The following is a 27,820-nucleotide window of genomic DNA, read 5'->3' as shown; positions in this document are numbered from 1 at the left end:
CGACCAACACCAATATTTATTTTGTTTCTATTCTGATACACAACACAGACCTCCGGTCCGGTCACGCATCGTTTGCTGTATTTATACAGTTTTTCAGTTTTTGACGGCCTCCGTGGCGCAGTGGTATGCGCGGTGGATTTACAAAACGGAGGTCCTGGGTTCGATCCACGGCTGGGCCGATTGATTTTTTCTTAATTGGTCCAGGTCTGGCTGGTGGGAGGCTTCGGCCGTGGCTAGTTACCACCCTACCGACAAAGACGTACCGCCAAGCGATTTAGCGTTCCAGTACGATGTCGTGTGTAGAAACCGAAAAGGGGTGTGGTTTTTCATCCTCCTCCTAACAAGTTAGCCCGCTTCCATCTTAGGCTGCATCATCACTTACCATCAGGTGAGATTGTAGTCAAAAGAATAAAAAAAAATTAATAAAAAAAACAGTTCGCAAATTTGTTTAATACTACCAAACGCCAGCTACTTCGTTCGTTAGTTCGGGATCCCTAAATTTCCAGAAATTAAAGAGTCTAAATGTTGCTCAATAACCTCCTGTATCTTTTTTGTAAAAGTTCCATTAAAATCGGTTTATCCGTTACGGAGTTTAGTCTGTACAAACAGACGGGCATACAGACAGATTGTTAAAGCTGTACTACCGTGTAAATAACTTGAGAAAACAGTTATTTTAAAATCACAGACAGACAAGCCATTTCATTATTTATATGTATAATTTAAATTAGACCACGAAACATTTCGTTATATATGTATCTAATGACGTTAAGAATTATGCGACTCTTTCAGTCCCTCTGGTACACCCAAGGCAAAGTATTTTTTTATGTAAATGAAAGAGCTTTTCTTAAGCCAGTTGGTGGAGTCATCTATCAAGCCAGATAATAAAAAAGGGTTCACAGGCCCGATGACATTAGTTTACATAGTTTCTTAATCTAATATATCCTTTTCGCCTAAAATAACCATTTTTTAATTACAAATATGACGTGATAGCCCAGTGGATATAATTCTCTGGCTTCGATTCGGCGGGCGTAGGTTCGAATCCGGTCCGGGGCATGCACCACCAACTTTTCAGTTGTGTGCATTTTAAGAAATTAAATATCACATGTCTGAAACGTTGAACGAAAAACATCGTGAGGAAACGTACATACCTGAGAATTTTCTTAATTCTCTACGTGTGTAAAGTCTGCCAATTCGGATTGGGCTAGCGTGGTATCCACCAAGGCCTAACCCCTCTCATTCTGAGAGGAGACTCTTGCTGAGCAGTGATCTGAATATGGGTTGTTAATGAATAAAATTACAGATATAATTTTGCCCTTGACTGCCATCTCATCTAATTAAGCCCCCTTCTCAAAGTTCGTCTTCTAACTGAAGATCAGCTTTCTAGACTTCTACTTGTCCATGGTTAAGCGGAAAATTTCTCTGACTGTCTTTATGCCAGTCCACTCCGTTATACTTCGTAGCAAGCCATATAAGTCTACTAATTTAATTATATACTAATAATGCCATATGTATGATGTATTCTTATTATGACACCATAGTAAGAATACCACTGTGGCAATAGAACTTACTCGGTAGAGCTTACTTACAACTTTTTATAATAATTATGTTATATTTTTAAAATATAGGTAAGCCATATCGATTCAAAGAAGACCTACTGTTTTGTCAAACTAGTATTTTATGTGAGACAATTTTATAACGACAGATCATCTCACCATAATATGTGATCACAGAATTCAGGTCGCGAGCGAAATCATTTTTACCCGTGACACAAATGACCCAAAAAGCTAAAAAGGTAGAACACATGAAGAGCGAGAATTAAGTGCATTAATTGGTGTTAAGTAGGGCAGAGGATGACAATGGAGGATGGACAATTACGGTACGGAGACAGGGAATATAACGACGCATGTGTCCCAGTAACACCATCCGTCACGCTGGTAACAAGGGTAACACATGACACGCTCTTCCAAAGCTTTTCTTGTACTCCACGTCAATATAAGACGCTTGACATTTCCTTACCCTCATCATTTTACATGGGCTCTTGTTACGGCTCGAAGCATCCTTGTAATTTGGACAATAAAAATAAGCCCAGGATAAATTACACTCGTTCGAGGAGGCTTTATTCCACTAACTTTCCTTGATCGTGGCAGGAGCTAACAAGATTTTTCAATATTGCAGTCAAAAGGAGGCGCCGTGTCGCGTTTCAAATTTACTAAATAAATTTTAAATGAGATTTCCTTGATCTTGCTCTTATTTCTTCTTTACTTGCCTTATATAAAATTTATAGGGGATTTGAAAATTGTATTTTTATTTACAGCTTATATTATGTTTTATTTTTCTATTCACGACTTCTACATCGTAAAATTTGCTTTATTACACTAGTGAAACCGTGGGAAACACTCCGTGGGAGTCTCCTCTCAGAAAGAGAAGGGGTTGGGCGTTAATCTTCCACCACGTAAAGAGTACTGGCAAGATAATAAAAATCCTAAATTTAAGCACATTAATTCGCACATAAATCAGCTAGCTAGTCATAAATATAAACAAATCATTAAATACAGGTTGCTGGGGAATGTTTCCCATAACTCAGGGGTTACATTCTTTACCGAAAATTATAAAAAATGTTCAAAGAACATGTGTTCTAAATTTTAGAATTTAAACTATCGTGAGTGTTATTCATATTAATTGATTATGAAACACAGCTAAAACTCACGTGATATTACGTCGGAGTATGCCCGACTAGTTCCAAGTATCCAAATAGTTTGGATCGTGCCGCGATGCAAGAACCAGCTCATGCCTAAGGGCCCCGTATGGGTTCTAAACTAGTCGGGCATACTCCGACCTAATATCACGTGAGTTTTAGCCGTGTTTCATAATCAATTAATGTGTTCTAAAATTAATATTTTCGGTGTAAATAATATTTTTTTTGTAAATAGACCTTAAAATGTGTCCCATAATGCAGCCTTATAATTAAGATTTCAAAATTTTAAAATGCAAGAATAGATAAAGGCATGTGTTACAATAGATAGTAAGAATTATTTTAATTACTTTGTATAAAAACATAATAAGTTTTTTTTTTTAGTTATGCAGTTCGGCTCCTCGGAAGGACTCGTCCGTTCCGTTTCTTATGGACTCGTCAACACCTTGAAGTATAGGTATATGGGGAAATACTCCCCAGCACCCTGTATAAATATTCATAATATTTTATACTGTTTATGAAGAACAGACGTATGTAAATGTTTCTAAAAAGAAATTTTATAAGAAAATATGGCCAAAAGAAAAATAATCTTCTGGCAATTTCGTTTCAAATTGTTGTTAGGTACGCGGCCAAATTGAACGTAAAAATTGTATGCAAATCATGTTATTATGCAGTCCGCACCCGCCGACGGGCTAGTTTTGAAAAGCCTCATTTGAATATTTACCAAACTCTTTGTTAGGGAATGAATGATTGCCACGTAACGGAAGGTCAAGGTTAATAGTACGGAGAGATATTGAACGGTGAAGAGGTTGTTGATTATTGGGTTCATAGCACCTGTTACTTTAATTTCAACTCGAGGATTTACTCACCAGACCTCTTGAACTTTTCAACGCTATCTATGCTCTAGAATTATTTTGACGATGAAAATAAATAATTACATAAATTGACATCAGATATTGAAATAAAGTACGTCGTATAGACATGTTATTTTAAATTATATTCTACAATTAAGAATTCTAAATGTTTTTATTTGATAATATATTATATAAAACATTCGTTTACAAAGAAAAGAAACATTTAATTTCAAATAGATACATTCGAGACGATGTAAAAGATTCTAACAATCTACTGACCAATTGGTTCATTTACAAAATAATGGCTTAGTTAACGATACAGAACAGTGTATCCGCAGCCTATTTGAATAAAACATAATATTTTGAGTTTAAATTACGAATATAAATTCGCTACGAGAAACTTTTAGTTAATTTAGATTCGAGATTCCGCGATTTCCAACTTATTCTAAGCGTACATTTTAATCCCAAAGTTGAACTGTTTTATTTAAGTTTAGCTGTATTATACGCACTCAAATTAACTGTCCCTATTTGTTAGGACGTCATTTATTATTCATCAACTTGAATTAGATTATGGCAGGGGAGAGTGCTGGTTGACCCAAATCTGGAGTGACGAAGAAATTATAAATAAAAGAAATTTTTATTTATTTAACTTATAATTACCGATAGTAATTTGAGTCAAAAGTCTTATAGCGAAAAAACTTCGACCAACACCAAGAAAATTTCGTTTAACTACAGGATCGAGTTAGTGGCCGGAAGGAGGCTTTGGCCCTAGCTAGTTAGTAGTTACCACCCTACCGACCGCCAAGCGATTTAGCGTCCCGGTACGATGTCGTATAGAAAGGGGTGTGGAATTTCATCCTCCTCCTAACAAGTTAGCCCGTTGTCATCTTAGATTGTATCATCACTTACCATCAGTGTAGTCAAGGGCTAACTTGTAAAAAGAATAAATAAAATATATAAATATCGAGGGTCGGATACAGAAGACGAGATTCTTGGGACGACGTATATTGTGAGGAGGTTTCTAAATGTAGAGCTCTGCTTGGGCACAACATTTTTTTATACCTAATGTTTAAATAGTGTTTTGTATTTTGTTAACATTATTAAAAATTAAAAGAAGGCCAATTTAAAATATGAAAGTAAAAACTTGTTTTCTATTACTTGCCATTTTCTGTTTAGAAGACAACACACAAGTCGTTACCTCGGGGTAGAGCTCGGAGACTTATGAACCATGTTCTTCTCGCAGCTACTTCTACGGAATACAAAGTAACCACACAGGCATTTTTGGCAGTTCATTTGTTACGTCATGATATTTATTCCCAAGGGATCTTTCGGGATTTTTGTCTTCCACAGCCACAGATCAATTACCTACCTTCTATTGGACTCAAATACACCAACAAAAGTGTATGTTGGTAAACTCACACAACAAAAAAGTTTAACACCAATAAAATATATATCCCTAGTCCTGACACTACACACAACTATAAATTTTAAATCTTTATACACACACGTGTAATTTTATCACACTGAAACATCGATTCTATAAGCGCAGTTTGTATAAACACGTTGGATCATGATCATGGGTAACCTCTAGCGAGTCTGAGACCACAGTACTCTATAGACGGAGAGCCAGCGACAGCCAGACCTTCGTCATTTTATAAAAGCTGAAAGTTTGTCAGCTCATGCTCCTACTATAGATAAGTGCCGTAGCCGACTGTGGAGTTTCAACCGCGGTGGCTTTGGGAGATAGCAGGTTTCAAGGATTCCCTCAACCGGTTAAATGTAAGGTATATTTTTTTTATCAGCATATTATGAGAAATGATATCCTCATTCGCCAGACACTTGGCATCAAGGCATCTTCGCTAGAGACCCTTGAAGTTTCAAATTCAAATAGTGTTTTTCGATGGGTTGCCGCGAAGCTAAAGAGACTGGCTACTGGGAATATAATTTCTCATATTATGCCGAGGAAAATATAATAAAATGCATTTTTACTTTAACGGTTGAGGGACCGGGAGGGAGGGGTCTGGACCCTTATAACCTGTTAGGTACCTCCCAAAGCCACCACGGTCCAAACTCCATAATTGACTACCGTACTTACTTATGGTAGGAGCATGAGCTGGCAAACTTTGAGCTTTTATAAAATGACGAAGGTCTGGGGTTCACGGGCTCTTAGACTACTACAAGTACTGTATGTTTTAATAATCGGTGTACATACATAAAAAAAAAAAACTGACCGAATTGAGAACCTCCTCCTTTTTGAAGTCGGTTAAAAAGGAATATGTCCGGCGAAATAACCGAAACCTCAAGGATTTTATCAATATACCATTAATATAGTCTAATCAGGTGAGCATGCTTTGACGAAGTTAAGTTAGTTAATCTTTAATATTAGTAGGTAGACACTTATTTTTGAGTACTAGCTACTGAAAGACTTCATTTCACGTATAGTACGATTATTATTAATTCCAGTCAGTAAAATGGCAAGTGCAACTGTCACTGAAACGTCAGTTTACTGACTGGAATTAATAATCTTAAGTAAGATTATAATAGCCGTGATAGCCCAGTGGAAATGAACTCTGCCTCCGATTCCGGAGAGTGTGGGTTCGAATCCGGTCCGGTGCATGCACCTCCAACTTTTCAGTTGTGTGCATTTTAAGAAATTAAATATCACGTGTCACAAATGGTGAAGAAAAACATCGTGAGGAAACCTCCGTACCAGAGAATTTACTTAATTCTCTGCATGTGTGAAGTCTGCCAATCCGCATTGGGCCAGCGTGGTGGACTATTGGCCTAACCCCTCTCATTCTGAGGAGACTCGAGCTCAGCAGTGAGCCGAATATGGGTTGATAACGAACGACGAAGTAAGAATAATATTAAGTACGATTCCAGTTAGGAAGATGACATTTCAGTGACAGTTGCACTTGTCATTTTACTGATTGGAATTAACAATCGTACTATAGGTACAATTTGAAATACTTAACTATTCTTCATAACGGACCGACAAGTTTCAGAAAGATAGTTGAAAACTAAATTTCATAAAGTTTTTGTAATATAAGTTTAAAAACGGAGCATGCAGTATACGCTAGTGGGAAATATCACGAAACTAATCTACATTGCAAATTCTATTGAGTTTGACATCAACACCGCTCGAGAGAAAGGTATTACGTGCGAGACGTATTTTCCAGGCGGGGAATAAAATACATCCTCCTCGATTGGTTATTTCCGAGAAAAATAAGGGTTATTTAAATAACCTTTAGTAAACTGACAAACCTCAATTAGAATATTATACCTCAATATTAAATAATATTAAACCTCAATTATATTGTAGAAGACCTTCTACAATATCGCCCAACCTCAATTAAATTAACATTTACTGAAGGTATCTACAATATTCATTTACATAATTGATGGAGAGTAACTTTGCAAAAATAATTACGAGTTTAAGAGATTTTTTTTATATTTCCATCGTTTGTTACAGCGTAATTTTATAAAATTAAATCGGGAACTAACGCTAATCTACACAATAAGTACGAAAATCAATCTATTTTAATGTATGTGTACAACACACGGTGCGTAAAAATACATTAAAACAGTGGCGTAGCGATGTGTGGACAAGGGGGGAAATGCCCCGGGTGGCATCCTAAAGGGGGTGGCGGCAAGATACGAGATTAGTCAAATGTAATTAAAAAAATATTGGAAGTCCACATGTGCACATCAACAAAATATAACATGAAAATATATCTCTTCAAAGCCTGCAGGCTTGTATAGTTAGGTAGGCATAGTTTGGCCAGCTCGGTTAGGCAATTTTTCTCATAGATTTGAGGTCTTTCGGTAGCAATGGTAGTTTATCACGAGTACAATAAGTTGTACGATGTAAATCAGGAACGTTGAATAAAATATTTTAACTTCAAAGTAATAATTGAAATATGGTTGGAGTGGGCCAATTTTCAGTCAACCCCAAGCGGTGAAATTTCATTCAGCCCCGGACCGTGAAAATCCACGCTACGCCACTGATAGTTCAAACAATTGAGACTTATGTTAGAGTCAACATTTGCGTTTGTTGTGTAATATGCATCCGCTCCTGCCTCGTGGCCGGCTCATCCCTCGCCTTCAGTTTACAACGCAACAGTTGCAATGTATTTTGCCACAGTCGCGTTTGTTCTTCTACCGCGCCTTGTCGAGAGCTTATGGTCCGTTGCTCCTAAAAAATCATTTCGCGTTCTTTTTTATTAAACTCTTAAAAATAATATTCAAATTATTTTATCGACAGTCATGAAGTCCAAAAAAAACAAATAGATCGTTACGCTTTGTTGGTGTTCGACTTGTGGATATTTGAATAAATTATTTGAAATAATGAATTTGTATTGTAATTCGTTTCACAAGACATTTATTTTGGTCCGAGAGCTGGTCGACATTTTCGGGTAGGTACTTGAGACGACCTGCAAACTTGTACCTCTCCTGTACATAAGAGTTATAGGTAACGTTACAGTAATACAGAGCTGGAGACTTGGCTGGGGAGTATCGGGGCCTATGTTTTTTAAAAAATTATCTTACAAAGTATAAGGTCTATTGAAATTTTTGAAGACTTGCTTTTATTTAAAAACCAAACTTACCTCCTCCAAATTCTTTACAATCTCCTCCACATCACTGACCCTTTTTTTCAAAGCTTCCATTTTTGACGGTTTTCTCGGCGACTGCATAGAGTTTTTCATCTCGAACATAACAACTTCTTGCAAACTTTCCGCCTTTGTAATCTTTTGCCGTAAGTTTTTCCATTCATCCTCTTTATTATTCAACTGGTCGGTCAACTCTTTGACTCGATTTTTTATTGGCTCCATTTGAGACGATATATTAATGGAAGTTGCCTCGTAGATTCGCTTTTTTTGCTCATATTGCTGTTGTATTTCCTGGAACTCCAGTTTTATAGGTTTTACGTTATCTGCCAATGGCTGTATTTCTTGACGGACTTGTGACAGTTTTTGAGCAGTCTGTGCCACAAGCTAAAAATATAAATACGAAAAATGTTACTACTACGCATAAAAGTTATAATATAATACAGATCCACACATACAAATTATAGATCACATTGTATACCTGTGATAAATCATGCAATGATTTTTTAGCGAGATCAGCAGTTTTATCTTGACCTCTTTCTACTATCTCATCGTCGTCAATTTTCATTTTCTTATGATTGACTAAAGCCATTTCAATAGTAGGATCATTAGTATTCAAGATATGTAAAGTTCTTGTGAGTACGCCAGCTTCCACCTAAGAAATATATTGTTCCATTATTAAATATTATCTAACTAAATAAAAGCGAAAGGTCTCTCTTGAATATCGAAAAAGTTTATAGTAAGTACACCCCCGCTAAGAACGTATTTCGCAACAGAGCCGGATTAAAGAGGCTTAAGGCCGGATGAAGTTCCGGATGTCCGCTAGTATTATTTTATATAATTATTAAATTATTTAAATATTGTGTCTTGTAGGTACCTTAAATGTCGAAAGGTTTGCTCTTTGTCTTTTGTATAGGGTACTCTTGGTCCTTAACGTATTGACATACTTTTTCAATTCTTCTCCTCTTAGGACGATGTCACCAAGTAGCTGCTTTACCTAAAATGTAACAGTGAATTTAAATATTACCCAAAACATATATTATGAGGAGCCACACTGTCAACTTTCGTGGTTGTCTGACTATATTTTCGAGTTTAATTGACAGCGTTAGACAATTTATTTTAGGTATTCTACGAGTTTTTTCAGAAAACGGTTTAATTTTGGTTTTCGTGGTAAAGTGTTCTGAAGGCGCGTTTGTGTGTGAAACTACAGTGTCAGGTCAGCAAACTAAGTGTCAGCAAAAAAATGAATGAGAGCATTTTTATAAATAATTGTCAGTCTATGAGTAGCGGTAAATCAAATATTTTTCGATAAACCAATTTCGTTCTGGCATGCATCCTACGATCAGATACGACCGTCTTAGGACGATATTACAAAGTAGCTGTTTCGCCTAAAATGTAACCTTGAATTTAAATGTTACACAAAATATATGTAATGAGCATCCACTCTGTCAACTACTTCCGAGGTTATCTGACTATATTTTGACCCATATATAGACTAGATTGTAATCTTATGAAGTACCAAATTGGTACTTCACAACGGCAAAAACGATAAATGTTTGGTACATTTTTATATATTGTCAGTCTGTGAGTAGTGGCTAAACAAAGGTTTGGTGATAAACGGGTTTCCTTCTGGTAAATAATTTAATAATGCGTTGCGCTCAAAAAGCTGTTAGTGCTATCAACTTTCATCCTTCCAACATCCATTCTTCCAGAGGCAAACAGTCTCCTGGTAATAGAAGAACTAATTAATAAATATCGTTTTCAAACATGATTGATACAGATAGTTATCGTAATACCTAATCACAATCAAAGATTTGGCTCAGCGTCAATCTAAAGGAAATCACAAAGAAATTATCTGAGCCAAATCTCCCGACGCTTCGACATAATGACCGATTACTTGAAATGGGAAAAATATCTTATCAGATCGTCGCGGCACCCGATTATTTGAAAACCATTTCAGTAATAGAAGTCAAAGTATGAATGTGAAAAAATCCAGGGTTCCAAGTATTAATTGGTTGAAAGTCATTTTTACCCAAGTCTTGACTGTAAAATTGACAATAAAACTTCTCCATCGTAAAATTTTAAGACTCTCAATTCTTATGGAAGTTTAAATGAATAAAATGTAGAAAGACATTCAAAAACGACGTTCTGAAACACTTTTGCCCCATAGCTAAACTGGAAGCCACTTTGTATAGCTACGTTGTTAGATTTCTCTTTTTAATTTTTAATTATTTTTAAGTTCATAGTAGATTTAATTACAGCATTTTCAACGGCGAAGGGTGCACAGAAAAACTTTAACAAGTTTATGTCTGCACCTTTTAATTTTTTATCATTGTAATTATTATAAATAATTAAATAATAAAAAAAAAGTCATAATGGAATATTTTTTTTTATGAATAACAAGTTGTTAAGTTTATTTTTGTAAGTAAGCAAAGTAAGCCCGCTTCCATCTTAGCCCTCATTCGCACGAGAGTTTTTTAACGGAAGTTAAAAACGTTCAAATATATTATGAAGTTAAATGAAGGTCTATTCCGAACGCCCAAACTTGAAAATGCAACACTACTCGAAAAAAACGTCGTGTTTTAAAAACGCTGACGCGTGAACATGTACTTGGGAATGCATTTGTTGTATTTGAACGGGTTTTTAACGTCCGTTAAAAAAACTCTCGTGCGAATGAGGGCTAAGATGGAAGCGGGCTTACTTTGCTTACTTACAAAAATAAATTCAGAAAAAATATTTGACTACTATGAATATAATGAAATTAGTTCGTCTTAGCTGTTTCATCTTAATTTAACATTCTTGAAATTTTCGTTAACGAAATAGGATTAATTAATAATTACCTACAGAAGAGGTTTTCGTCTAATCTGTGTTATAACTAAATTGCTAAATAAAAGGTGCTTCCATTGCGATGTAGCAGGCTTAATTGATATTAAAACTTCTTTCGCTAATTTTCACGTTGATTCGTCAATGTTCGAAGTCAAAAGAATGACACGATATTGAGTTGTTTTCTATAGTTCTAGTATTTTAATTATATTAATATAAGAAGTCTAGAATGTAATCACATTTAGTGCCTTAATAATAGGGGAAAATATTGCATGTAGAAAATAGAGTCCGTAACAAAAAAAATGTGAGCCGTCATAGGACGCCTAGCAGATGTGTAACATCTCACTCTCTAAATATCACGATCAGATATTTTATTATCAGAAAAATAATTTGTTTTCAAGTAAAACACAGGTTAAGTGTACTGTATACACTACGGAGTATACACTAAAGGTATCCGAGCTCAGTGTAGCGAGAGAGATGGCTTAACGCCGGATCGAGTGGGAGAAAATCGCTCAGTCGATTGCGCATGGCGACGCGTCGCCACACCGTACACACTAATGCTTATAGACTGTATATGTATACCATCACATAGCGTGACGACGCGTCGCCATGGCATGCGTCGCCACGCCAGAAATCGGTTTTCGTCGTCGTCGTCGTCATCAACCCATATTCGGCTCACTACCGAGCTCGAGTCTCCTCTCAGAATGAGAGGGGTTAGGCCAATAGTCCACCACGCTGGCCCAGTGCGTATTGGCAGACTTCACATACGCAGAGAATTAAGATAATTCTCTGGTATGCATGTTTCCTCACGATGTTTTCCTTCACCGATTAAGACACGTGACATTTAATTTCTTAAAATGCACACAACTGAAAAGTTGGAGGTGCATGCCCCTGACCGGATTCGAACCCACACCCTCCGGATTCAGAGGCAGGGGTCATATCCACTGGGCTATCACGGCTCTCGGTATCGGTAATCGGTTATACGAGCGGCTATTTCACATCAAAAATCAGAGTAGTCTAGACCGTTTACTGGCTGAGATATAAACGGGGTCAAAACAATAGCACACTAATGGCACTACCGAGTATCTACTCGTAACTAACGTCTTGCAATAAACTATGTCAAGTCTCAATGTCACAGGCATACATATAGCATATCATTAGGTATATAATAGTACATAGAATATTGCAATTACTAGTACTATATCACAATATTATACACATATGGCATAAAATATCCGCCAACCCAATAGGCTGATGATGGATATATAAAATAACTGTGTGACTGTTAAGCACGAGTCTCCTCTCAGAATGAGATGGGTTAGGCTAATAGTCCACCATACTGGCCCAATGCGGTTTAGCAGAATTCACACGCGTAGATATTTCAGAAACCTCTTAGGTACACAGATTTCCTCACGATGTTTTCCTTCACCGTTTGAGACACGTGATATTTAATTTCTTAAAATGCACATAACTGAAAACTTAGAGATGGACCGATTCGAACGTATACCCTCAGAATCGATGGCAGAGATGATATTCACTGGGCTATAACGGCTCGCTATAATTATTAGGTTATAATATTTTATAATATTACCTAACCAATTTTACCAGTTATCAGTAAAAGATAACATAAAATACACAAGCACCTTTTTCACGAGGATAAATAATCTATACTTATAATGAAACTGTAGCAGGTCCAATTCTATACATTGAAGATATTTTGAAATTTTTTGTTAGGGAACATCGTACAATCGATACTAAAGCTAAAAATATTTTTTTCGATTTTTTTCTGTCCGTGTTTTTTTGTTATTCGGGCATTACGGTGAAACTACTGAATAAATTCAAATGAAACTTTACACAGTGTAAGACCATACGTAGGTTATAGGATACTTTTTAGTGCAAAAATAAAACAAGAAGGGGTGAAATAGAGTTTGAAGAGATTTCATTAGCATGAATGTAAATAAGAAATCCTTGTAGAATCATTTATGTCTGTACTCAAAATCTGGTGACTTATTTATGACTATAGAACTATGAGATATCTGCATATTTGGTCTTAAAATGAAGGTAAATATCTCAATTTCGTACACAAGTCACTTTCGTATAACGCTTACTTCTGATAATAAATTAGTTGTTAATTTTATTATCAGAACTGAACCTCCCCGTCCGAATCCAACTCACACTAGTCCAGTATATTGTAGAAAATTGAACTCGACAATAATTTATTTCGTACCTACTGAAAATGTATTGAATTTATTGAGAGCAGATGTTAGCTTTCTTTGGTAATCGGCCGACGATCGCTCCAATATTCTCGATTCTTACTAACATTATAAATACGAATGTGATTTTGTTTATTAGCATGTCTCAACTACTGAACCGTACATGAAAATATTACGTTTATATTACATACTTACTTGAGTTTTTTTTCAATTCTCTACGTTCTTCCGCATTGGCGGAATATTAACTAACCCCTCTCATTCTGAGAGGAGTTCGGAGAGAGACTTGTGATCAGCAGTGAGCCGATTATGGGTTGTTACTGAAGTGGCGTGCATTTCATAGATTCAAAAATGCACGGCCTACCCTGACGAGTCAATACGAGTCAACTTTTAAGAAAAATTCTCAATTTTTTTACAATTTGTAGGCATAGTGCATACCCTCGTTAAATACCTTATGTACGCCACTGTATACTGACTGACTGATTAAATACTAGCAGAACCTCGCTGTATCATTCGGGGATAAAAAATGGCCTATAAGTAATACTCCCTGATAATCTCGTAGCTATAACTATCAGTGAAAGAATTTTTCAAATCTGTCCAGTAGTTTTCGTTTATTCGTTACACACAAAAATACAAATCTTTCCTTTTATAATGTAGATATACATTGACACAGTTTTATGTGGTTTCGTATCATTAGTCTTTGTTCGAGCTGTTAAATACTGAGCTTTTTTAGTGATCATTCTCAACTCAGAATAAGGAAGCTTGTAGTGTTACACTTCTAAGTCGTGATGAGCATATAGCCTTCCTCGATAAATGGGCTATCTAACACTGAAAGACTTTTTCAAATCGGACCAGTAGTTCCTGAGAGTAGCGCATTCAAACAAACAAACGAACTCTTCGGCTTTATAATATTAACACATTCGCTGCGGCACTGATTTTTCCGTACTTTCCTCTGGTGCGGTACGAGGTTTTTTGACCTCATACTAGAACTTTATGTGGTCCTGTACGAGGTCCATCGACCTCCTAACTCTTGAAGACGTTAGACGTACGAGGTCAATTGACCTCGCACCGCAGCGAATGTGTTAATACAGATTATATTGAGTATTCCATAATAACAAACTAAGAACCTGGGACCGCAGATCCGCCAGTGTAGCCTCATGGTCCTTCAGCGTAGCAGTGAGTTCGTGGACCCTCGCGGCGCTCGCTTCCTTATTGCGTCGTATGACCGTCGCTTGTTGACGGAACGGCGCCAGCTTGTCCTCCTGGGGGCGCGTCGCTGCCAGCCGCCGCTGCACGAGGTGCTCTATTTCACTGTTCACTGCCGATATCTGGACAATGTTCAAAAAAATATCAATTAACTCTTTTTTTTTTTTTTTTATTCTTTACAAGTTAGCCCTTGACTACAATCTCACCTGATGGTAAGTGATGATGCAGTCTAAGATGGAAGTGGGCTAACTTGTTAGGAGGTGGACGAAAATCCACACCGCTTTCGGTTTCTACACGGCATCGTACCGGAACGCTAAATCGCTTGGCGGTACGTCTTTGTCGGTAGGGTGGTAACTAGCCACAGCCGAAGCCTCCCACCAGCCAGACCTGGACAAATTAAGAAAATCTCAATCTGCCCAGCCGGGGATCGAACCCAGGACCTCCGTTTTGTAAATCCACCACGCATACCACAGCGCTACGGAGGCCGTCAAAATTCAATTAAACAGTCCGCAAATACTGTTCAAGCGGACTGTTTCGATTTTTTTGAGACTCAACTCAAGACTAGACGCACTCAGCTATTGGCTTTACTCCTCTATGAATAGAATAGGAAAGTATGACTGCATACCTATTAATAATAAATTAAATTATAGAGTTCCACGTCTTACACAAATGCGAATTAGGAAACCATTGTTTGCTATAAGGTAAATGCCGTACTAACACTGGAAAGCGTTCGTTTACTGTTTGTTAACCCAAATAAATAAAAAAAAGTGTATTATAGACTACAAGCCCTTGAGCAAAAATTACCTGTAAAATGACCCAACGTGAAAAACGCTTAGAAGGCTGTTACTATATCAGAAAATAACTCTGAACACTATGCCGTCATTTCTGAGCGGTACAGTGGTGAGTACGCGAGTGAGTGGAATTTCTCAGGTGCAAATGATTAATTACGACTAATTATAATTGTACGTCTTTGTTATAGTGTTAAAGATGATTAAAAATAAATGTCGAAAATCGTAGTACTAAAATGGTGGTGCCGGAAGTCAGAACAAACTTTTAACTGTCGACAATTGCAGAAGAAAAATAGGCCATTTATGACTGTAAGGCATTTGTGCAATTCGTTTTGTACACATATACATATACTTCAAGTTGTAAAGTCTTGTAGGCTTGTAGTCTATTACTAAAAATCAACGTTTGTCAAACCTTTACGAGCGTAACAACCCATATTTGGCTCATATTAAACACGAATCTCCTCTCAGAACGAGAGGGGTTAGGTGAATCGTCCACCACGTTAGCCCAATGCGGATTGGCAGACCTCACAGACGTAGAGAATTAAGAACAAAGTTCCCAGGTTTCCTCACGATGATTTTCCTTCACCATTTGAGACACATTGATATTTCTTTTCTTAAAATGCACATAACTGAAAAGTTGGTGGAGCATGCCGCGGACCGGATTCGAACCTACGCCTAAATGTGAAATGGGATCTAATGGGAAGTGAAACCGCGGCGTACAGTTTACATTAATTTTAAAAAGTTTCGTAGCAGAATACATAATATACAAATAGTAGTTAGCTATAGAATGGCTCATTCTCGAGGAAACCGAATTTCCCTTTCGCAAATCGACAACGAAGTGATAAAGTTTTATGAATATGGCTATTTCCGGTGTTCGCATTCCATTTTACATCTTCTAACTTTGGACGGTATTATTACTTGCCATTATGCGGAATGAAAATAAAAATGTCAAAAGCCAATTTTAAATACGTTTCTAAACGTAAAGCAGAGCTTCCCAAAACTTTTTTTTCTCATAGACTACCTACTTTTATTATTTAGCTTGTTCTGGTGGACACCCTGCTACATTTGTACCATTTCCCAGTATGGAGAAATTTCATCCGAGCAGTTAAGTTAGTTCCTACTTATTTTATTTAGAAATCTCCCCATTCCGTATAGAACCACTATGAAGACAAATAGAGGTTCTATTTTTTCGACATGCCAACGTTGATCCCCGTGAAGACACCCTTGAGGGTTCACCTGGACATCTGGGAATCAATGACGTAAAGCCTCGTGCGTTATAGCCTATCTATAAAACGCAAGACATGAAGTAGCTCTAAATGAATTGTAAAAAATGAGCTATTGAGACCCAGTGGCTATTATTACAGGATCCGAACCTACGCCCTCTGAATCGCTGTGGATTCGGAGGGCGTAGGTTCGGATCTGGTCCGGGGCATGCACCTCCAACTTTTCAGTTGAGTATGTGCATTAAAAAAAAATATCACGTGCTTTAAACAGTGAAGGCGAAACATAATGAGTATACCTGCATACCTGAAATTATTTCTCAATTGTATGAAGTCTGCCAATCCGCATTGAGCCAAGGTGGTGGACCATTAACCTAACCTCTCTAATTCTGAGAGAAGACTCATACTCAGCAGTGAGCCGAATATGGGTTGTTAATGATATGATGATATGATGATAGAATATGTGTTGATGTGGCAGGTTAAATACATTATAGGTGTTATAGTCACCTTATCTTGAACTGTGATAACATCAGATCGTGTGGGATGTTCCTCCGTTGCAATCGCTTGCATAATATTCAACTCCTTTTGAAGACTGCTACTCTCTTGCGGTAGCTTTTCTTTCATTAGATAACTGTTCAACTAAAACATAGCAAATTAATGTTTTATTTAACAATACATGTGCCCCGTCCATTGCCACTTTAGCTTCGCGACTCGTTGAGCTACTCATATGTAGGTGACTTTGCGGATGTATGGACTGGACTGGACGGTGACTTTTTCTTCTGCGGATTTTTTGACGGCCTCCGTGGCGCAGTGGTATGCGCAGTGGATTTACAAGACGGAGGTCCTGGGTTCGATTCCCGGCTGGACCGATTGAGGTTTTCTTGGTTGGTCCAGGTCTGGCTGGTGGGAGGCGCTGTGTGACTCTGAGCCTTCTTATGAGGCCCATAGTTAGCGTACAAGGGGCACGGCGGTGCGGGGCACATAGTTCGAAGAGCCGATGGACGTTGGGGTCCCAAGGAGCTGGAATGGCGAGTGGTGACCCTCACCAAGTGGACTGACGCAAGCGAGTCGCAGGGATTGTTTGGATGTCCCTACAAAAGGCCTATGTCCTGCAGTGGACGTCCACTGTCTGATATGATAATGATGATATTTGCATACTACTTGACATCTCTTAACCAGCAACATCTTAGGATAAATGATTTGCAAGATACATTTCAATATTCACTGCATAAGCTACATTAAATACGGAAAGTCTCATAATCGAATGAATACGAATACAATTAATAACGAATGAAACATTAAAGAATGATGAAAAAAATAAATTAAGTAAACTTTCTTAGTAACCTTTCTAAGCAAATATTGATGATAATGTAAGGATTTACATTTACATATTATTATTACAGAACATTATATTTTAGAAACTTATTTAATATTAGGCTTAAGATACACGCCATAAAATGATTAGGGGAGACAAAATAGGGTGAATCTAAGATATTGCTCTCGCTTTCGTTGCGATGGGACGAAAGCGTTGTCGAAATAAATGTTATCGATTCGACTGCTATTGGTCTACAAAGTATTTTTCTCTTCGAAGTAGTCTTCATGAAATATGTTGTCGACGCGTCTTAAACCCATACGAAACAAATTTATTTGAATAGCGAAAAATAGAAGCTTACCTGAATTTCCTCTTGTAAATGTTTGATAACATCTGATACCGTCTTGGGTGTGGCGCTCTGTCCGTGGATCACATTCAAATAACGCTTCAACTGTTCGGAGGCTGTTTTCAACTGCGACTGTTGCATGTTATACTGGAAAGTTACAATATATTCAAGTACATATTCAAATATTCGCCATGTATTTATTTCAGAAGGCAAATATTTCTACCTGACTCTACAAATTAACTTTATTTGAATTAAATATCCGACTGACTTAAAAGGGGCAAATATATTTTTCTACTGCATATACTATAGGTATCGCTTTCGAGATGTGGTGCTTAAGAACAATGTTCCTTATACCGTGGACAGCACATAGAATCAACGCATCGGTGTTGAAACAACTTAACATCTCGAAGAGACTGTCCACCACCTGTCTTCGAAGGATCCTCGAGTACCTACTCCGGCCACAGTGGAAGGAAAGTGACCTCGAGGACGTAGCCCGATGCGTTGGTCAGATCTAATCTGCGCCACTCTCGACACCAAGGTATACGAGGCTCTGCAAGTCACGAACAGCCGAGCCACATGGCGCGACATCGTCAAGAAGCAAGCTTGTGTCTCGTTGTAATGAGGAACAAGGCGCAAGGAGGATACTCACACCTATAGGAATTTAGGGAATGTACCTATGCAGACCAGACCTAGGCTAATTTAGAAATTATAAAATCCTAAACTGATCCGACCAATAGCGCGTAAGAGGTCGTAAAAATGAAGGAATAGGAACTACGCGGGTGAAACCGCGAGGTTCTTCTAGTGCTGTAAGATTTATGACTCTCTTTATAACTAACAAACTTTATGGCATTCGGCCATCAGATACTTAAAAGGTAAGTGATATCGCTTGCTAATATTTTCCCCAGAAAATAATGGAGTCGTTAAGGAATATCTATTTTAAAAGCGAAACATGAAAAGCTTTCATAATACATTAAGTGTCTCGTTCACGAGAGAATGAGTCTCTATTAGTCTTACTAAGATCCATGAAATCATTGGTCTAAAGTGCTGCCACATCGTATCAGTTGTACGAACGAAAAGATGGGCTTTGTTTAGTCACCAGTCAATAAATACACAGGGTGCTGGGGAGTATTTTTCATAACTACAAGGTGTTAAAGAGAGTCCACATATAGGAGCCAAACTGCATAACTAATGTTTTTTAACTGGAAAAAAAAAACTTTATGTTTTCATACGAAGTAATTCAAATAATTCCAACTATCCATGTAACACACGCCTTTGTCCTTGCCTTTTAAAATTTTAAAGTTTGGCTACGTCATAATTATAAGGATGCGATAAGGGGACACATTTTAAGATCTATTTACAAAATAAATATTATTTACTCCGAAAATATTAATTTTAGAACACATGTTCTTTGAACATGTTTAATTAATTTTTGTTAAAGAAGATAGCCCCAGAGTTGTGGGAAATACTTTCAAGCATCCTGTATATATTCGTAGCTTTAACGATATTTTATACCATACAGCTTTAGGTTTAAACAAGTCTACGAACTAGACTAAATGTCGGTTTATATAACTATCAATCGCTACAGCGAATACTGTTTTTTTTATAAATTAAATAACATCATAAAAATATCTAGGCTAAAAAAATAGCGACTTTCCCAATAGTACTAATTTGTCAAAACACATACTTGGGTCTCCAGTTCCTTTTCCCGTTCCTGTTGTATACGCAAAAGTTTGCTTAGATTCAATAAATCTTCCTTATCTCTAACGTCGACCAAGTGGATTTGGACATTTTCCAATCTCTTTATCACTGTGAAAGAGTCGTTTGTTTAATCGAGATTTAAATAAAACCTAAGTAATGATCTTACTTCCTGTTTTTATTTGGAAACTGTATCTATTGAAGATAGCTTTTATATAGTGTTAAGTAGTAGTAGTATAAGTTATTTAGAACTATTATGAAAGTAGTATTGAGGGTAGTTTGTCCGATTTGTTATGAGGGAGGGCACCATAGGCGTACTTATACATTGTACCATACACTACGCAGGTACGTACGTACTACATTTTCGCGTATTAAAAATATTATAAGTGTTTTACACTACTAAATGGTAGTGAGAATATTTTTAAAAATATTAAAATTTAAATCATTTTACATCGACACAAAAATGTATTGTTTAATTTTTCTATTCAATATTTTAAACTTTTTTAAAAATTACTTTAGATAAATGTATATGATCATTTATCTAAAGTAAATTTTTACCTTACACACTAATAAGCAGTGATAGCCCAGCGGCTATGACCTCTGCCTCCGATACCGGAGGGTGAGGATTCGAATCCGGTCCGGGGTAAGACTCCAACTTTTTATTTGTGTGCATTTTAAGAAATCACGTGTCTCAAACGGTGAAGGAAAAACATCGTAAAGAAACCTGAATACCAGAGAATTTTCTTAATATCCTGCATGTGTGAAGTCTGTCAGCCAGCGTTGTGGCCTAAACCCTCGCATTCTGTAAGGAGACTCGAGCTCAGCAGTGAGCCGAATATGGATTTGACAATGATGATGATGATGACACACTAATAATGTACCTAATACATATATTTAGTTACTTGACAATAGAAGGCAACTGAAAAAGAAACGTTGAAAAACTGACAAGGTGACTGGCACTCCCACAGGGCAGTATCCTGCCTAAATTACACGATTTCGACGAAATCTACTTATGTATAGTTGTATTCTTAACATCTCAGAGCGTCCACACTTATTTATTCGTAATGCTTATTAATAAGGATTCATTGTAAAGTATAATAACATTACCAATATCCCTTTCAACAGCCATCTCTTTGATATCGTTAATTATCTCTGAAGCATTTTCCTTCTGCAACATTCTAGTCCTTTTGTGGACATCTTTGAATTCGTCAATCAAATTCTGGTACAAATCTAACAAGTCTTGGATTGTATTACTACGGACGTCGGAGGGTATATCTGGAATTTTCAGATACCTAAAATGAAATTAAAATTTAGGTAGGGGTCATTTCGCTTAACACGAATATCAAACTTATGACTTGGAGATCTGTAAACCGCAAACGAACCCGGTTTCGAAAAGTGTTGCTGTAGAAAATGTTCACACTGTAGGTACCTACCACCTATGGAATGTACAGTTGTAACAGTACTTAAACAAACTTTGATTAGGTATCCTCATAATCACACTAATATTATAAAGGCGAATCTTTGTGTGAAAGTGTGTAAGTATGTTTGTTCCTCTTTTACGCTGCGGCTACTGAAGCGATTTGGCTGAAATTTGGAATGGAGATAGATTTTACTCTGGATTAACACATAGACTACTTTTCATCCCGGAAAAATCCACGGTTCCCGCGGGATTTGTGAAAAACTGAATTCCACGCGGATGAAGTCGCGGGCGTCCGCTAGTAAATTATATGCTAACAATACGAAATCACGGGAGCTTATGATTTCGACATTCCCGTGGAACCGCATCTTTACTTACTCTAAAGTTTATCTCGACATCATTTTTATCGTTACCGATGTTTAAAAAATTTAATAGATACTTAACGAACCTTTCAAAAGATTCTCAATAATGAATGAAATTGAATCCTACGATACCGAAAAGTTACCTACTTCTTATATTTATTAAAAGAACTTTAACAACTGAAAATATCAACCTCATTTTTAATAGACGAAAATTTTAATAAAACAAATACAACCGACTTCAAAACCTAAAAACGTACCCACTAAACTAAAAAGTGAAAAATAACATAATAATATGTTCTACCTGCTGATCAGTATGAAGGCGGTGCTAAGCCGGTGATGTATTAATTCAAGCCATGTGAGAATATCTTTTAGATTTAGATTTTGCAGACAGTGTTGTTTCACGTGGTCCTAAGCACCGCCTTCATACTGATCAGCAGGTAGAACATATTATTATGTTATTTTTCACTTTTTAGTTTAGTGGGTACGTTTTTAGGTTTTGAAGTCGGTTGTATTTTTTTTATTAAAATTTTTATTATTTTTCCATTTTTAGTGTAAAATTTCATCTCAAACGAATACATCAGACCCCTAATGACAGTCACAACCCATCTTGGTACAAAATTCTCAGCAATACAAATTAATCAAGCCCAAGCACAAGGTAGCTACCGTAAACCGTTAAGGGGTTCCCTTAATTGACCTTGGTTCATCATCAGACCCCTAATAACAGACACAACTCATCTAGGTAGAAAGTTCTCAGCAATACGAAGTAATCAAGGCCAAACACAAGGTAGTTACTGTAACCTGTTAAGGAGTTCCCTTAATTGTCCTTGGTCTTCATCACCAAACCCCTAAATGACAGTCACAACCTATATATGTGGAAAGTTCTCATTAATACAAATTAATCAAGCCCAAACACAAGGCAACTGCTGTACATCGCCGAGGAGTTCCCTCGTCTGTTTTATGGCTCCATCATCAGATTGATTTTAAACCTTCATGAAATTGTATTCATGAAAGTGCTTAAAAGTACTAAATGGAAAAGTATACGAACACACTAGACACCCATATAATTTTCGAAAGTTCCCCTCAATTTCTCCAGGATTCCATCATCAGATCTTGACATGATGGCAATGGGACCAAATGGGGACTATACCGTTTCAAACAAAAAGAATTTTTGAAATCGGTCCAGGCGTCTTTGAGTAATCGGTGTACATAAATAAAAAAAATAAAAAAATACCGACCGAATTGAGAACCTCCTCCTTTTTGAAGTCAGTTAAAAATAATTTATGATCCATGTAATTGTAGACAGAGAGCTAGTTACAATAAAATATGATGAGTGAAAAATTAAATTCTCAAGAAGTCAAGTCGGTTAACACTCTACCAAGGGTACGGAAATCAGATACGAAAACTAAGTACTTCACTTGGTTGGTTCGTGGTGGAACATTAGATCATCATCAGCCTATTTTAAAGTCTCACTAAATGATCTTTGATCCTCCACGCTGATCCAATGACGCCGACGACAATGGTTGACGGGCTAACAATACTATAGTACCTATAATATTACGCTAGTGCTTATTTGGTATTAATTATGAGTAGGTACCTACCTATGTACCTACATGAAAATTTAATACTTAATATAAAACTGAACTAAATCATCAGCTATAAGTTCTATTATTAAAAAGGTTAGGTTACTCGGTGATCTCCTTCACAACGAGACTACAGCAGCGAAGATAATATTAGAACGTACAGAATATATACCAAATAGCAAATACGTAGCAGACACAGCCACAGTAGATATAACAAGCAGTATAATAACTCGGCCGTATTTTTGAAATAAATACCTACAGCCGCCCGCTCCGTAAACATGTGATAGGGCTGGCCGCCTCCAGCATTTTAATTACATTTGCCAACTTTGTGTTTCCATTTAGTTATGTGATTGTAAATATACTTTTTTTTTAAATAAACAAATAAAATACTTAGTAAATTGTAGTAAAATAGGAAGTGATCAATAAAATGCGTGTTGTTTTTTGATTGGTAGATTTAAATAAGGCTGATACTAATCAATGATCTTGAAGGACCTTCATTTTGGTGATGCCATCTAGGTATTACCACCACACTAGGTGACCAAATAATAAAAAATCGGTCAAGTGCGTGTCGGGACACGTGCAGTGTAGGGTTCCGTATATTATGTTAGCACTTTAATCCCTTATGTAATGCACAAAAATACCGATAACGATACCCCCACACTATAGAATAGACGATAAAAAATTGATCCTGACTTGGCATGTAGGGAAGGAACTACAAAAAACAAATTGAGATTGACCGGGTTCGCTAGTAGTTTAATAAAAAAATCTGGATAGGTATATTGATATCAGCTGGCTCTTTACTCTTTTTATTCAAATACATTAAAGTATGAGCAACGCAATAATGTTGTTAAATTCAAATAACTTCTTTACTTAACTTCTTTATTACATTAAAATATAGGTATACAAAACATACATGTCATAACATTTAAATCTATGTATTACATAATAATCAAAGAAAACAACCTAAATGAAGAAGTTAATAAATAATTATTTAATATTTAATACCGTTTACGTCATTTACCTATTTACACAATTTTATCATTTAAGCATTCAATTATGCCTTTAGAATACAAAATATTAATCAAACTTTATAAAAATAATAACTTTTTTCCTAATCGTCATAATTAAAAAATCCAATACACTGCGTTCATCACCGCGGCACAGTCGCAACGGTCTTCACCCCACGATCACCCCACGTGCGAGGTGCGTAGGTATAGCTCGCGTTTCGACCTTTAGTATGAAGTCCAACTACTGGTTATACTGTGACACAGCTGTAAACTGCCGCTAGCGCTGCGTAAACGATAATCCCTGAAGTAACATCGCATAAACATAAGGCATTGTATAAAGGTAGGTCCAACGCCAGAAATTACCTATGTTTGAAATTAATAAGTACGTACCTGCGTTGATACTCGCGTAGGTAATCTATACTTATAATAAATCTGTAGAGAGGTCAAATCTGTACATGAATATTTCCAAAATAATTATCACGAGGTGATTAGTGATCGATACTGATGCCAAAAATGCAATCAGTAAAATTTTTGTCTTTCTGTTTGTATGTTCGGTATAGAAAAAAATAGAAACAAAACAAAAAAATTGCAGCCTTAATGGGTAGGGTAGGATAGGGGTAGTTAAAGGTTTGCTTCAACTTTCACGGGGACGAAGTCGCGAGCGTCCTCTAGTTCATAATAATTGACGTGACGACGTGACGGGATTGTGCAATGTTCCACAAATGCCTATGCTATAAAATGTTGTGCCCAAGTTATGAAACAAATTAACTTAATTACATTACTTATTATAAATGGTTCACTAGCTCTCAGTCTATTAAAGTAAATATTGGGTAAATAAGTACCAACATACAAACTTTTCGGTTTGAGCGCTTTCCCCGGCCATAAATAAAAGAGAGTAAACTTGGAGGTAACGCCGCAACAAAAGTTTTTGACACGTACTGCTATTGTATTAGGAGTTCCTAATTGATGGGAGAGAAATAAAGCTTCACAACGAATTCAAGCGCGTACACATGGCATTGAGGTGTTAAGTTTCTACTAAGTAATTTTGGCAATTATAACTTACGAGATAGCAATGGCGTACACAAGGATAGGGTAGATAGCAATGGCGTACACAAGGATTTTAACTAGGGTATGCACTACACGTACAAATCGTACAAAATAGAAAATTCCTTCCTCAAACAACGTTCCTAATGATTCCTTGGGGTAGGCAGTGCATTTTTGCATCTGAAATGTACGCAACTGGAAGATAGTTGTAGATGTTTTATGCGAATTAAGTTTAAAGGTAACTATTTTATAGCAAATTCGCGACTCCCAAGATCTAGGCATAGGATTTATAACTGTAGACAAGTTGCCTTGATGAGATCGCTCTGAAGATCACGTCACAAATACATCTTACGTATTCTTATTCGTATAAAGGAAAAAATCTTTTATAGGTAGATCTTTAGAATTTTTTTCAATAGGGCAGATACACTTTCAATTCAGGGAGTAGGTAGGTACGTAGGTAGGTATTAGTAGGTTGGTCATTACACCAAATAAAATATTCTTTACAAATCAAACCTCAGCACCATTCATGAAAAATTATCTAACTCGTAAAGTAAGGAGTAGGAGGAAGTAAGTAGGTAACAAGGAACCTAGTACCTAAGGACCTACTTACCAAACTCAATCACCAAAAAACATAACTAAGTAAGCACCTATACGTCAAGCCGAGCATAGAACCTCCTTCTTGTTGGAAGGCGGTTAAAAATGGCATAAACATGGGTAGGTAGTTAAGAATAGTTACCTAAAACAGAAGAAAGTTTTTAAACATCTATAGGTGTCTATTGACTCACAATGACGGGGACCGGCTTACCGTCCTCTACCAGTCCGATCCGAGGCAAGCGAATGTAACACTACTAACTTCCCACCAATCAATTTCTTGAAAGGTAGAAAAGCCCGATACCTACTCTATAGCCCGATCCAGGACCGAAGACACATTACACATATTTATCTACTGCCCTAGGAATGACATTTGCTGTCAACAGGTCACGTGATCAAGATCTGTCATTCTCATACCTTTTTCTAGTTTTCGAAGCGTTTGCGATCGTAGAAAGAAAATCGACGTGCCACTTGGCTACAGGAGCTGGGCTAACAACGCACCTAATCTTTCACCAAGCGTGCACTTAATAGATACAAAAATCCATTACCTACCCTGAAAGAATTTATTCAATTTTATTTAATTTGTAGGTACGCTCAATGTCTGCTCTAGTTCTAAATATACTGCACGTCACTGCTTTCACCACCTCTCAAGTTGAGTAATACTTACTTAGCGAGATACGCAGTGTTCTTCACTTGTTCTTTATTTGACAAAAGCCAGTGCAACACGTGATGGATGGTCCTCGCGTCCCCGGCGAGCAGCTGCGACCTGAACAGTGTTGGCTCTACGCCAGGGGGAGGACGATACTTGACGCTGCTGAGCATTTCTAGCAGACGCACTGTTACTGTTTCGGTATCATCTTCTCGGATGTCTAGCTGTAAAAAGGTGGTTAACCTACTTAATAACAGCAGATGTTATTATTCCATCGACGTATGTGTTACTAGAGGTTGGTCTCGGACTCTCAATCTGTCGGTAAGTTACCTAATACCTAGATACTGCTCTGTCCTTTGAACCCTGTAATCATCTATGATATCTCTACCTGCAGAGTAGGTGTAGTCACATGTGCTTGTTATTACACTGGCAACCACAGATTAAAAGGATACTTCGCAACCATACACAATATGTCTTCCAGACCGAAAACAGCATTGCCGCTTAACGCTTAAGAAGCATAACTGTTACGAAGAACTATACCGTTATTACTACAATGATGAAGTTATACCATTTACTAAACCTAGTAGGTAGTCATACTAATTAAACCGTCTCATTGCCATAAAGTCATCATCATCAATCTCAACCCATATTCGGCTCACTGCTGAGCTCGAATCTCCTCTCAGAATGAGAGGGGTTAGACCAATAGTCCACCACGCTGGCCCAATGCGGATTGGCAGACGTCACACACTTAATTAAGAAAATTCTCTGGTATGCCGGTTTCCTCACGATTTTATCCTTCACCGTTTTTGAGACACGTGATATTTAGTTTCTTAAAGTGCACACAACTGAAAAGTTGGAAGTGCATGCTCCGGACCGGATTCGAACCCATGCCCTCCGGAATCCGAGGCAGAGGTCATATCCACTGGGCTATCATGGTTTGTACTTGGCATTAAGTAACTAAGTGTATTTACATTTTGAAATAACTAAATAATTTTTCTTTCATAATACCAGGATTTTTGTTAAGCATAGGTACGAGACGAGTATAAATTAAGACCTCTCACCTTTTCACCAGCGTTGAAATTAACGAGCAAGTCGAGAAGCACTTGCAAGAGTTGCTTTTCATCTAAAGCATCAAATTTTATCAGATCGTAGTTCCTCCCCAGATTAGTATTCAGTTCTTTAACTATAAACTTAATTTGTTCAGTCATTTTGCTCAATCTAAGACTGGCTAATTTAATCGTATATAATACACTTAACAGTGATTTAAATAAAAGTAATTTCACTTCAATGATAACTTTTTGAAATGTTTGATAAAATGTGGTAACTATAGTAACCAGTAACTTTCATTTTGAATAACTCGAGGTTTGGGGACGTTGCTATGGTAACGAACAAGGATACAATAGTGGATAAATACATT

At 37.0% G+C, this 27,820-nt stretch overlaps 1 protein-coding gene across 1 annotated transcript; it reads right to left on the bottom strand.

Annotated features, from left to right (window-relative positions):
• Positions 1–6,835: 6,835 nt before the first annotated feature.
• On the bottom strand, positions 6,836–27,698 carry LOC112052631 (intraflagellar transport protein 81 homolog). Its single transcript, XM_024091788.2, has 11 exons — positions 27,465–27,698; positions 26,422–26,627; positions 20,861–21,045; positions 19,743–19,864; positions 18,074–18,205; positions 16,908–17,039; positions 14,314–14,514; positions 9,031–9,150; positions 8,635–8,808; positions 8,154–8,540; positions 6,836–7,741 (listed from the first exon to the last, which is right to left on the bottom strand). Exons 1-11 carry the CDS (start codon positions 27,609–27,611, stop codon positions 7,574–7,576), a joined length of 1,974 nt encoding a protein of 657 aa, XP_023947556.1. The 5' UTR covers positions 27,612–27,698; the 3' UTR covers positions 6,836–7,573.
• Positions 27,699–27,820: the final 122 nt, after the last annotated feature.

Source organism: Bicyclus anynana, chromosome 5, assembly GCF_947172395.1.
Source record: "Bicyclus anynana chromosome 5, ilBicAnyn1.1, whole genome shotgun sequence".
NCBI classification, from domain to species: domain Eukaryota; kingdom Metazoa; phylum Arthropoda; class Insecta; order Lepidoptera; family Nymphalidae; genus Bicyclus; species Bicyclus anynana.
This window is presented reverse-complemented; position numbering and strand designations above follow the sequence as displayed.